Source organism: Balaenoptera musculus, chromosome 17 (genome assembly GCF_009873245.2).
Source record: "Balaenoptera musculus isolate JJ_BM4_2016_0621 chromosome 17, mBalMus1.pri.v3, whole genome shotgun sequence".
Taxonomy (NCBI): domain Eukaryota; kingdom Metazoa; phylum Chordata; class Mammalia; order Artiodactyla; family Balaenopteridae; genus Balaenoptera; species Balaenoptera musculus.
Window position 1 is genome coordinate 69,307,368 of NC_045801.1, and position 13,051 is coordinate 69,320,418.

General features: G+C 39.6%; 1 protein-coding gene across 4 annotated transcripts in view; it reads right to left on the minus strand.

Annotated features, from left to right (window-relative positions):
* Positions 1-427: 427 nt before the first annotated feature.
* Positions 428-13,051, minus strand: part of MTFR1 (mitochondrial fission regulator 1) — a 67,750-nt gene continuing 55,126 nt past the window's right edge. For all 4 annotated transcript variants that reach the window (XR_005017030.1, XM_036830361.1, XM_036830362.1 and 1 more), the window contains 4 exons: positions 12,386-12,621; positions 10,268-10,520; positions 2,837-3,005; positions 428-2,032 (listed from right to left, as the gene is read on the minus strand). Coding sequence is in view for 3 of the 4 variants with exons in the window: in XM_036830361.1 (XP_036686256.1) it covers positions 1,964-2,032; positions 2,837-3,005; positions 10,268-10,520; positions 12,386-12,621 (727 nt within the window). In the remaining variant the exon portion in view is untranslated. The remainder of the gene's footprint in view (positions 2,033-2,836; positions 3,006-10,267; positions 10,521-12,385; positions 12,622-13,051) is intronic.

Sequence of the window (13,051 nt, forward strand, 5' to 3'; positions counted from 1 at the left end):
CATGTTTTCAAGGGTCTGCTCTATAAGAGTGAGTCCCTAGACTAGTCAAAATCACAGGAGAAAAAACATTACACCAGTTATTTAACTTTAAATATTTTTAAGATCTTTCTTTCACTTCAGGTAATGTGTTGCACGGGAGAACCGGAAACTGAATGAGATGGGTGTAGGGGAAGATGAGAAAAGAGCTTTCACCAGTCCCAGAGGTGGATTATAGGCTTGAGAATCCTGAGGAAACTCATCCCCAGTGACTGCCTTTCTCTTTTTAATGATGAAGTAAGTCCCTTGAAGAGAAAGATGAATGAGAGGTGATATATTTTATGCAATATATTTACACTTGAAAAATGCAGAAAGCAAATAATTCTGAAGAAGCTGCATGTATAATATAAAAGAATCTTGCCTATTGTGGAAAAAAAAAAAAAGGAAAGCATTTTTATAGCCATTATGGCCCAAGGAAAGTAAAAGTTTATTTCAAAACAGTAACTTCCTTGTAATTGGAGCACTGCCCAAAATTCAATACTGATACAAATATACATACTTTGACCTCCTAAGAAATTTATATCAGGCGAATTTTCTGAATTCCTTTTAAAGGCAGAAGTTTTAAACCATAGAAAACAATCAGAAACAATATAACAGCATGTGTAAAATAAGCCACAGTTCAAAGTTAAGCTGAATAACCAAACCATGAAAATTACCTCCAACTAATATTTGCTATTATTTAGAACACTGCACATATTTTCAATAACTTAAAAGTGTCTTCACATCTCCTAATCCCCCCCCCCAGGAAGTACAACTTTCTTTTCACTAGATTTAAATAATACTTCCAAATATTTACTCATAGTAGGAGGTTCTGACATTAACTAACTATGTGTGTTTAACAGAAATATAGAAAATCATGAAGATACATGCAGCATTTAAAAATGATCACTTGTAGCAATTCCTTAGAAGTCGTAGAGGAGAAAGGCAGTTGTCTACTTCCTAATAGCACCTAAGGTTTATGCTACATAATGTAATTCAGCAAAACAGCATTCTGACCAATGATAAGCAACTTGCAGAAAATTCTTTCGCCTATTCAATGTTTCATTATAAAGCTACTATTTCGACCAATATTAAAAATTTTTTAACTCCATTATGCTGACATTTCCAGAAGTATTAGCATTAGCATCAAGTTATCTTCATGCCATTTATTAAACTGAAAGAAAAAGATGGTACATTCTAGTTTTTACTTTAAAAGAGATTTAATTCAATCATTTGATTCCTCACTATTTGAAAACTACATTTTCTTCCTCAGCACTGGACGGCACTACAGTGAAAACAGTTTCCATGATCCTTGACTTCCCTCTTTAAAGGAAAGCATTATGGAATTTCAGTGGCAAACATGAGCAGGTTCCTACTCAAACCCCGTCTCCAATCCAAGAAAACGTGAGAGAGAATCTAAAAAGTTCTGTTCAAGGTAAGAAGAAATTCCAATCTCAAAAACACTTCACTCCCACAACCTGGTTATCCCAGCTGCTCCATCACTGAATAGAAATGATCACTGAAAACAAATGACACTATCAGCACCCTCGTCACCCCCTTGCTAAATCTTATGGCCTGTTTTATATCCAAATACATGCACATAAAACATCTGTACAGATAAATTAGTGTTAAGAATTAAAAACTCACATCTACAAAGGTCCTTTTTTTGTTCTGAAATCTATATAATTGTTTTCCAGACTGGAAATCTAAACATCTTGGCTACACATTAAAAACATGTCAGAATATAAATATGTTATGGAAAACTTCAGAACAGACCTTCTCTTAAAAGCAAACAAACTTAAGAGTGCTTTTGTTATAGCTTAATCCTCTGAGACTTAAAAGGAGACACTAAATTCAGGTGTTTACCAAACAGTGTTGATTTCTAGTAGCCGAACAGCCCTAATCCACCAACAGCTGGACTAGTAGGATAGTCTCCCTCAGCTCACTATTAGGAAGTTGAAACATTTTCGATTAAAGCCTTCATTTTTCCTGTAGACTTCAACATGTGTGGCCCAAACTAGAAAAGAAACAAAAAAGACACTGGTTCATGTAACTGTAATGATATGCCCCCCTCCCAATCATGGATCAAAGGTATGTTCTTCATGAAAAACCAAACAGCTAGGTAATATTAAAACCTTTATGAATTGACAGGTTGTTATAAACATGACATAGCAAAAGAGTGAAAGACAAAGAGACAACAAAATTAACAATATTATGCCCTAGAAAACTATAATTACCTTAGCAAGAGCCTAGCTTAGTCCAATTTTACTTCTCCAAATAAAAGAAGGAAGGTACAGAGTTTCCTTTTCAATGTCTGAAGAGTTTCAAACATGCTAGAATTTCTAAGATATCTACATCTCTGGAATAGATAAACAAATATATTTGAGAGCTTCCATGAAATCTGCTCAGTCTCCACCTCTGGCATGCCCACAGCCTGCAAGGCCCTGGTCAAACGTCTCTCCCTCTTCAGGAGACTTCCTCACAGGTGCCCTAAGAGAAAATGATCTTTCCTTTCTATATCACAGCATTTTTATTGTCCTCAGATATAAATTTTATTGTAATGAATTTCACTTCATTATACTTCAATAAAACAGCATGGAAAATTTAACACAGGAGACACTAAGCAATGAAACCAGGGGTTAACTTTTGCTTCCTTCTCTGTGTTCTTCTATAATAGGTAATCTAGCTGTAGGTAGGGACTAAATCCTGTAGCACACATCCTTTTGAATCTTGCAGGCGAACACAGCTGAAGGGCTTGCAGTGTGCCGCAGTGAAGTGAACTACCAGGCTGTACTAGGAGAAAAGTCTGCCCAGTACTCACCAACACTCTTTCTGAGGTGGCCTCTGATTCAGACTTTGGAATTCCTTTTTCAACTTCACCTTGGCTATCACATCGATACCGATAAGCAAACTTCTTTTTCAGAGCCTCTGCTATGAGGGCAGCAGGGTCAGAAACGTCCACCGGTTTGGGCTTTGTATCTTCTTCTGACCTGAGAGAAATGAACATAAACCAAGGGGGCGCTGATCCCTCCGGGAAGCACACAGGGAGCCTGACAGCACTTCTCTGGCGTCAGATACACTTGACAAAGACACTGACACATACTGATGCAGCGAAGTGAAAACCCTCGATTTAAGGCTCAATGAAAGAGCACAAAGGTGCCCCAATGAACAGTCACTCAGGTCCTCTCAGGAGCAGAGATTATGTGCTCCTTCAGGGCAATCAGGGTTCCATTCATCTCCGAAAGCCTGGTGACTACCATAGCAGGGACGTGACACAGCTTCACTGGATGAATGACTGCACAGTAACGAAAAGCCTTCAAATGCAATTGGGAGTGCAACTGGAAAGTTACCTGCAAGTGATTATTCTGCTAATCTCTTAGGCTCCTGTACACCATTAACTATCTTTTTTAAATTAAAAACTTAGAGCTACTCATGTAGTCATGTTATAAAACAAAGTTCTCAAGAACCCTAGTACTTGGGAGATTGGTTCAAGATGGCAGAGTAGAAGGACGTGCTCTCCCTCCTACGAGAGCACCGGAATCACAACTAACTGCTGAACAGTCATCGGCAGGAAGACACTGGAACTCACCAAAAAAGATACCCCACATCCAAAGACAAAGGAGAAGCCACAATGAGATGGTAGGAGGGGCATGATCACAATAAACTCAAATCCCATAACTGCTGGGTGGGTGACTCACACACTGGAGAACACTTATACCACAGAAGTCCACCCACTGGAGTGAAGGTTCTGATACCCATGTCAGGCTTCCTGACCTGGGGGTCCAGCAATGGGAGGAGGAATTCCTAGAGAATCAGACTTTGAAGGATAGCAGGATTTGATTGAAGGACTTCGACAGGACTGGGGGAAACAGACTCCACTCTTGGAGGGCACACACAAAGTAGTGTGAGCATCGGGACCCACGGGAAGAAGCAGTGACCCCATAGGAGACTGAACCAGACCTACCTGCTAGTGTTGGAGGGTCTCCTGCAGAGGCGGGGGGTGGCTGTGTCTCACCATGAGGACAAGGACCCTAGCAGCAGAAGTTCTGGGAAGTGCTCCTTGGCGTGAGCCCTCCCAGAGTCCGCCATTAGCCCCACCAAAGAGCTGGGTAGGCTGCAGTGCTGCGTTGCCTCAGGCCAAACAACCAACAGGGAGGGAACCCAGTCCCAACCATAAGCAGACAAACGGATTAAACTTCTACGGAGCTCTGCCCACCAGAGCAACAGCCAGCTCTACCTACCGCCAGTCCCTCCCATCAGGAAACTTGCACAAGCCTCTTAGATAGCCTCATCCACCAGAGGGCAGACAGCAGAAGCAAGAAGAACTACAATTCTACAGCCTGTGGAACAAAAACCACATTCACAGAAAGACAGACAACATGAAAAGGCAGAGAGCTATGTACCAGATGAAGGAACAAGATAAAACCCCAGAAAACAACTAAATGAAGTGGAGATAGGCAACCTTCCATAAAAAGATTTCAGAATAATAATAGTGAAGATGATCCAGGACCTTGGAAAAAGAATGGAGGCAAAGATCAAGAAGATGCAAGAAATGTTTAACAAAGACCTAGAAGAATTAAAGAACAAACAAATAACTGAAGTGAAAAATACACTAGAAGGAATCAATAGCAGAATAACTGAGGCAGAAGAATGGATAAGTGACCTGGAAGACAGATGGTGGAATTCACTGCTGCGGAACAGGATAAAGAAAAAAGAATGAGCTCGCCAACTCCGGGCCCCAGCCGCGGGCGGGCGGACAGCGGGCAGACAGCATGCTGAGCCTCCTCGTTTGGATCCTCACTCTCTCCGATACTTTCTCCCAAGGGATGGAACCTGCGCCCCTTGCAGTGGAAGCACGGAGTCCTAACCACTGGACCACCAGAGAATTCCAAGGAGAAACTGCACTTAGCCCTCAGAGACCTCACAAACTGAAAACTGAACATGAATAGGACTCCAGAGAGTCTGGGGAGAAGGGAAAAATCCTGTGTCATGTGGAGGAAACAGTGGACTGGCCCAGTAGATTTAAACACTCCAAGGGACTTTGTTTCGTTCATCACCTTAACATCGGAATCTAGAATAGTGGGGCATAGTAGGTCCTCAGTAAATATTGGCTGGCTCCAGAGGGCTGAGCTGAGATGAATGGAAGTGGACATTACACAGAGAAAGAGCTTCATAGACTATTCAAAAAAAAAAAATGCTTCTTAATAGCCAGAGCTGTCCAGCAACCAAAAGGGCTGCTTCAGGAGGCAGTGAACCCTGCAGCCCAGGAGGGTTCAAAAGGAGCCAGGATGATCACATGCTGGGGACACCGGACTGCGGAATTCTGACTGGGAGGCGAGGTTGGGCAAGGTGACCTCCATTGTCCCTTCCTACACTTAGGCTCTTCCATTCTGTCACCACCTCTTCCCAGGCCCGGCCTGCCCAGTGTCGCATCATAAATGTTCAGACTTTGCTGACAATGCCTGTGTCTTGCTTGCAACAGAATTGCCCATGAAGAGGAGTCCTGACAGCTCCGCATTACAAGGGACAATCACTTGGAAACAGACTTCCCTTCCCTGACCCTGCAGCTCTGTCCCTGTTTTATTCTTCTGCATCAAATTGCCAAGAGTAAAATTGCTGGACACACGGCTTAAAAAAAAAAAGAAAAAGAATGAAAAGAAATGAAGACAGCCTAAGAGACCTCTGGGACAACATTAAACGCAACAACATTCGCATTATAGGGGTCCCAGAAGGAGAAGGGAGAGAGAAAGGACCCGAGAAAATATTTGAAGAAATTATAGTCGAAAACTTCCCTAACATGGGAAAGGAAACAGCCACCCAAGTCCAGGAAGCGCAGAGTCCCATACAGGAAAAACCCAAGGAGAAACACGCCGAGACACATAGTAATCAAATTGGCAAAAATTAAAGACAAAGAAAAATTATTGAAAGCAGCAAGGGAAAAACAACAAATAACCTTATGGGAGTTCCCTTGTATGTTAACAGCTGATTTCTCAGCAGAAACTCTACAAGCCAGAAGGGAGTGGCATGACATATTTAAAGTGATGAAAGGGAAGAACCTACAACCAAGATTACTCTACCCAGCAAGGATCCATTCAGATTCGAGGGAGAAATCAAAAGCTTTACAGACAAACAAAAGCTAAGAGAATTCAGCACCACCAAACCAGCTCTACAACAAATGCTAAAGGAACTTCTCTGAGTGGAACACAAGAGAAGAAAAGGACCTACAAAAACAAACCGAAAACAATTAAGAAAATGGTAATAGGAACAGACATATCGATAATTACCTTAAACGTGAATGGATTAAATGCGCAACCAAAAGACACAGGCTCACTGAATGGATACAAAAACAAGACCCATATATATGCTGTCTACAAGAGACCCACTTCAGACCTAGGGAGATACAGACAGAAAGAGGATGGAAAAAGATATTCCATGCAAATGGAAATCAAAAGAAAGCTGCAGTAGCAAAACTCATATCAGATAAAATAGACTTTTAAAATAAAGAATGTTACAAGAGATAAAGAAGGACACTACATAATGATCACAGGATCAATCCAAGAAGAAGATGTAACAATTATAAATATATATGCACCCAACATAGGAGCACCTCAATACATAAGGCAACTGCTAACAGCTATAAAAGAGGAAATCGACAGTAACACAATAATAGTAGGGGACTTTAACACCTCACTTACACCAATGGACAGATCATCTAAACAGAAAATTAATAAGGAAACACAACCTTTAAATGACACAATAGACCAGATAGATTTAATTGATATTTATAGGACATTCCATCCAAAAACAGCAGATTACACTTTCTTCTCAAGTGCGCACGGAACATTCTCCAGGATAGATCACATCTTGGGTCACAAATCAAGCCTCAGTAAATTTAAGAAAACTGAAATCATATCAAACATTTTTTCTGAGCATAATGCTCTGAGATTAGAAATCAATTACAGGGAAAAAAAACGTAAAAAACACAAACACATGAAGGCTACACAATACGCTACTAAATAACCAAGAGATCACTGAAGAAATCAAAGAGGAAATCAAAAAATACTAGAGACAAATGACAACAAAAACACGACGATCCAAAACCTATGGGATGCTGCATAAGCAGTTCTAAGAGGGAAGTTTATAGCAATACAATCCTACTTCAAGAAACAACAAACATACCAAATAAACAATCTAACCTTACACCTAAAGGAACTAGAGAAAGAAGAACAAACAAAACCCAAAGTTAGCAGAAGGAAAGAAATCATAAAGATCAGAGCAGAAATAAATGAAATAGAAACAAAGAAAACATTAGCAAAGATCAATAAAACTAAAAGCTGGTTCTTTGAGAAGATAAAATTGATAAACCATTAGCCAGACTCATCAAGAAAATGAGGAAGAGGACTCAAATCAATAAAATTAGAAATGAAAAAGGAGAAGTTATAACAGACACTGCAGAAATACAAAGCATCCTAAGAGGCTACTACAAGCAACTCTATGCCAATAAAATGGACAACCTGGAAGAAATGGACAAATTCCTAGAAAGGTATAACCTTCCAAGACTGAACCAGGAAGAAATAGAAAATATGATCAGATCAATCATAAGTAATGAAATTGAAACTGTGATTAAAAATCTTCCAACAAACAAAAGTCCAGGACCAGATGGCTTCACAGGTGAATTCTATCAAACATTTATAGAAGAGCTAGCACCCATCCTTCTCAAACTCTTCCAAAAATTGCAGAGGAAGGAACACTCCCAAACTCATTCAATGAGACCTCCATCACCCTGATACCAAAACCAGACAAAGATACTACAAAAAAAGAAAATTACAGACCAATATCACTGATGAATATAGATGCAAAAATCCTCAACCAAATACTAGCAAACAGAATCCAATAACCCATTAAAAGGATCATACACCATAATCAAGTGGGATTTATCCCAGGGATGCAAGGATTCTTCAAGATATGCAAACCAATCAATGTGATACACCATATTAACAAATTGAAGAATAAAAACCATATGATCATCTCAATAGATGCAGAAAAAAGCTTCTGACAAAATGCAACACCCATTTATGATAAAAACTCTTCAGAAAATGGGCACAGACGGAACCTACCTCAACATAATAAAGGCCATATATGACAAACCCACAGCAAACATCATTCTCAATGGTGAAAAACTGAAAGCATTTTCTCTAAGATCAGGAACAAGACAAGGATGTCCACTCTCACCACTATTATTCAACATCGTTTTGGAAGTCCTAGCCACAGCAATCAGAGAAGAAAAAGAAATAAAAGGAATATAAATTGGAAAAGAAAAAGTAAAACTGTCAGTGTTTGCAGCTGACATGATACTACACATAAAGAATCCTAAAGATGCCACCAGAAAACTACTAGAGCTAATCAATGAATTTGGTAAAGTTACCGATACAAAATTAATGCACAGAAATCTCTTGCATTCCTATACACTAATGATGAAAAATCTGAAAGAGAAATTAAGGAAAAACACTCCCATTTACCACTGCAACAAAAAGAATAAAATACCTAGGAATAAACCTACCTAGGGAGACAAAAGACCTGTATGCAGAAAACTATATAAGACACTTATGAAAGAAATTAAAGATGATACAGACAGATGGAGAGAGATGCCATATTCTCGGATTGGAAGAATCAACACTGTGAAAATGACTACCACCCAAAGCAATCTACAGATTAAATGCAATCCCTATCAAATTACCAATGGCATGTTTTACAGAACTAGAACAAAAAATCTTAAAATTTGTATGGAGACACAAAAGACCCCGAATAGCCATAGTGGTCTTGAGGGAAAAAAACGGAGCTGGAGGAATCAGATGCCCTGACTTCAGACTATACTACAAAGCTACAGTAATCAAGAGAATATGGTACTGGCACAAAAACAGAAATATAGGTTAATGGAACAAGATAGAAAGCCCAGAGATAAACCCACGCACCTATGGTCAACTAATCTATGACAAAGAAGGCAAGGATATACAATGGAGAAAAGACAGCCTCTTCAATAAGTGGTGCTGGGAAAACTGGACAGTTACATGCAAAAGAATGAAATTAGAACACTCCCTAACACCATACACAAAAATAAACTCAAAATGGATTAGAGACCTAAATGTAAGACTGGACACTATAAAACTCTTAGAGGAAAACATAGGAAAAACACTCTTTGACATAAATCACAGCAAGACCTTCTTTGATCTGCCTCCTAGAGTAACGGAAATAAAAACAAAAATGAACAAATGGGACCTAAGGAAACTTAAAAGCTTTATGCAAAGCAAAGGAAACTACAAACAAGACGAAAAGTAAACCTCAGAATGGGAGAAAATATTTGCAAATGAATCAGTGGACAAAGGATTAATCTCCAAAATATATAAACAGCTCATACAGCTCAATATTAAAAAAACAACCCAATCCAAAAATGGGCAAAAGACCTAAATAGACATTTCTCCAAAGAAGACATACAGGTGGCCAAGAAGTACGTGAAAAGCTGCTTAACATCACTAATTATTAGAGAAATGCAAATCAAAACTACACTGAGGTATCACCTCACACCAGTTAGAATGGGCATCATCAGAAAATCTACAAACAGCAAATGCTGGAGAGGGTGTGGAGAAAAGGGAACCCTCTTGCACTGTTGGTGAGAATGCAAATTGATACATAATTCAAAAACAGTCATGTACCACAATGTTCACTGCCGCACTATTTACAACAGCCAGGACATGGAAGCAACCTAAATGCCCACTGACAGACGAATGGATAAAGAAGATGTGGTACATATATACAATGGAATATTACTCAGCCATAAAAAGGAACGAAATTGAGTCATTTGTAGAGACGTGGATGAATCTAGAGACTGCCATACAGAGTGAAGTAAGTCAGAAAGAGAAAAACAAGTATCGTATATTAACGCATATATGTGGAACCTAGAAAAATGGTACAGATGAACCAGTTTGCAGGGCAGAAATTGAGACACAAATGTAGAGAACAAACGTATGGACACTAAGGGGGGAAACTGGCGGGGGGTGGTGGTGGTGGTGTGATGAATTGGGAGATTGGGATTGACATGTATTCACTGATGTGTATAAAATGGATGACTAATAAGAACCTGCTGTATAAAAAAATTTAATAAAATTCAAAAATTCAAAAAAGAAAAGAAACCTAGTACTTGGTTTTAGGCATAAAAAATCAAGGGAAGTGAGAAAGAAGGCAAATGTATCCTCACCTTTTTACTGACCGAAGTTTCACGCTGTTCATGTCTTTAAGGATCTCCAGCATATTTGGCATATCAGATTTCTTTGGACTGCTCTTGACTGAAGTCTTTCCAGAACAGGCGTTTTTCTCTCTTCGATCTCTAATCAGATCAATAGCAGATGTGCTTTGGTGGAGCCCTGACGGAGGGAGGGGAGGTGGCGGAGGGGGAGGTGGCGGGACAGAGGGTGGCACTGTGGCAACGGATGCCGTAGATTCTAAGTCACCTACAGAAACAAGGGAAAGTCAGTTTGATCCTGCTGGTAATAGGCAAATAAACTATTTTAAAAGCAACATTATGTTAAGGACTTTATATCTGAAAACAGTATCCTTAAAAAGAATCGAAGTTACGTAAGTAGAAAGGAAGTTTCAGTTACTTGGTTGGAATCTAAATGCCTGCATCTCAGTCACTATCATTTAATCCCAAACTCTCCAGATGGAAACATTCCATTTAACTTAACAGGGCGCTTTTGTGATCTCCAGTGTTCAGGTCTGACTGCTGCCAAGTGTGTAGCTACTTTTAGATGAAACAGAGCATCTGTACTGCACACTTAACTATCTTCAGTATATACAGTTTGACAATTTAGTACTAGAGTAACTATTTGAAAAAACCATTTGATACATTTGTGGTTCATTTTAAGTATATTTACATAGAAGATTTAATTGAGCATTAACTACAATGTGCATTGACCAAAGTGTGTTTAAAGTTTTAGATTTACTGTTGAACAAATTTCTGGGAGGAAAAAAAAAGTTATATAGTTAATTTCCAAAACAAGAAGTAACCAAGAGTTAAAGTGGTTCTAAAATAAGGACCTAAAAATTCATCTTTCTGCATAATTGGAGATTAGAGAGTTGTTTTGGGGGTGAACTATATTGATTAGGGGGAACTCGATGCAAATGAGTTTTACTCAAGGGATTTGGATTGTAAATAGAAGTCTAACATAAATCCCCAAATTATCTCACAATTTACAGCAGTTTTCTAGTCTGCCAGAAGAGGGAGGTAAAGCAAAAGAGACATGTAATTCATAGGTTAAACAGGAAAGGGTAGGACTTCGGTTTTTCATAAGTTACGTGCAAATTTCACGTAAGTAACACCAGGTGCATGGAGTGCACTCACCCTCTGCCCATCTTGGCCTGACCCAGGTTGGATGAGGTTTCCATGTGGGGTTACATTAAACTCTAGGACCACAAGCAACGTGGCTCAGAGGCAGAATAACTGTCCTATCCTTTAACCTTTAGAGTTGGCTTATGCTGAGTCTCGCCAGGACTCAGGAACAACACTCGGAAAAACAACCACTACCTACCAGCAGGTTAATGGGCTAGGATTTCAAGGCTATAGTTTCTTCTCCAAAGTGACAGTGCCACACAAATAAAAGCAACAGTAGTAGTCCAGGAGTCCAAGGACCTGAATTCAGTTTCCACTCCAGGCAAGAGGGAGAAAAATGACTACTGAATAGCTACTGTGTGGCTAAAGGTATCCTATATAATCTCCAGGTTTACTCCCTACCATAGGTAACTGACTATCCCCATTTTAGAGCAGGAAAGGGAGGTAGAAAGGCCAAGTACTTGCCTTAGAGCAGGAAAGGGAGGTAGAAAGGCCAAGTAAAGGACGTGTAGGTCGGTAAACAGCATTCAACCCTGTCAGGGTTGTTTTTTGGATTACCTCCTGTCTGATGTCTGATGTGAATGCCGTTATCACAGACAACTAAGTTTACCACAGCATTCACATGAGTAGCAATTCAACTGTATCAATGTATGTATATGTTGTGTTTTCAAAATACACTCATCATCCTCTCTGACAGCATTAAGATTGTTCAAAACAAACAAAAACTACTTAACCTTGACTGGGTCCTGTACTGGACAATGCAGAGGACTGACCCCTGATTTTCCAACAAGCCCAATGGCTGTTACTTTTTTTTTTTTAACTTGTATTGTAATATAGTTGATTTACAATGTTGTGTTAGTTTCAGGTGTATAGCAAAGTGATTCAGTTACACTTCTATATACACATTTTTTTTTTTTTTCTTTTCAAATCAGTGGCATTCTCCTAACTTCCAGTTTCCTGGTTAAAACAAATGTAGGAATTCCAGACCTGCACTGAGGTTTTGCTGTTCTTGGAGGGTCACAATTTTGGCAATCTGAGCTCTGAGGGCGGCAAGCTCACTTTCGAGGGCACAGATCTTCTGCAGTGCTTCCTCATTGGCCAGTGTCCTGGTCTGCAGTGGAGGCTCTTCCAGAGACAGGTTTGGTAAGGAAAACTGCCTGCCTGGGGGCTTCTCAAAGAAAGGAAGATCATGCTGAAGGGGTTGCCTCAACCGGATCTCTGTCCTGCAAGGAAGACAGAAGGTTGGCTGTCACAGGCTTTGTTAGGGAATATAAAAAATCATCATTTCAAAGTTAATCAGAACACAGCAGAACATAACATCTGAGAACCACTTTTCAGGCTGACCTGACATAAAACCCCTGCTGTAAGTTTCAAAACAACAAAGCACTTGTCAACCTGATGTAGCTACACGCCACGCCAGGTTTCTTGCTGGCATCATTCTTCTTAATCTTTCTCTCTACATTATATGCACAAGCCAGCACTATCCGGAGGAATCACAGATTCCAACAATGTTTTTTGCTAATTTATGTTTTGTTTTGGTGGTTTGAACTAAGGTGATGCAACTTTTAATGCTGTTAAAAATGGTAAGCTAATTATTGGTTATATTTGACAATCAAATCAAATCAGTAATCCATTAGCCCTTCCCCCAGGGTC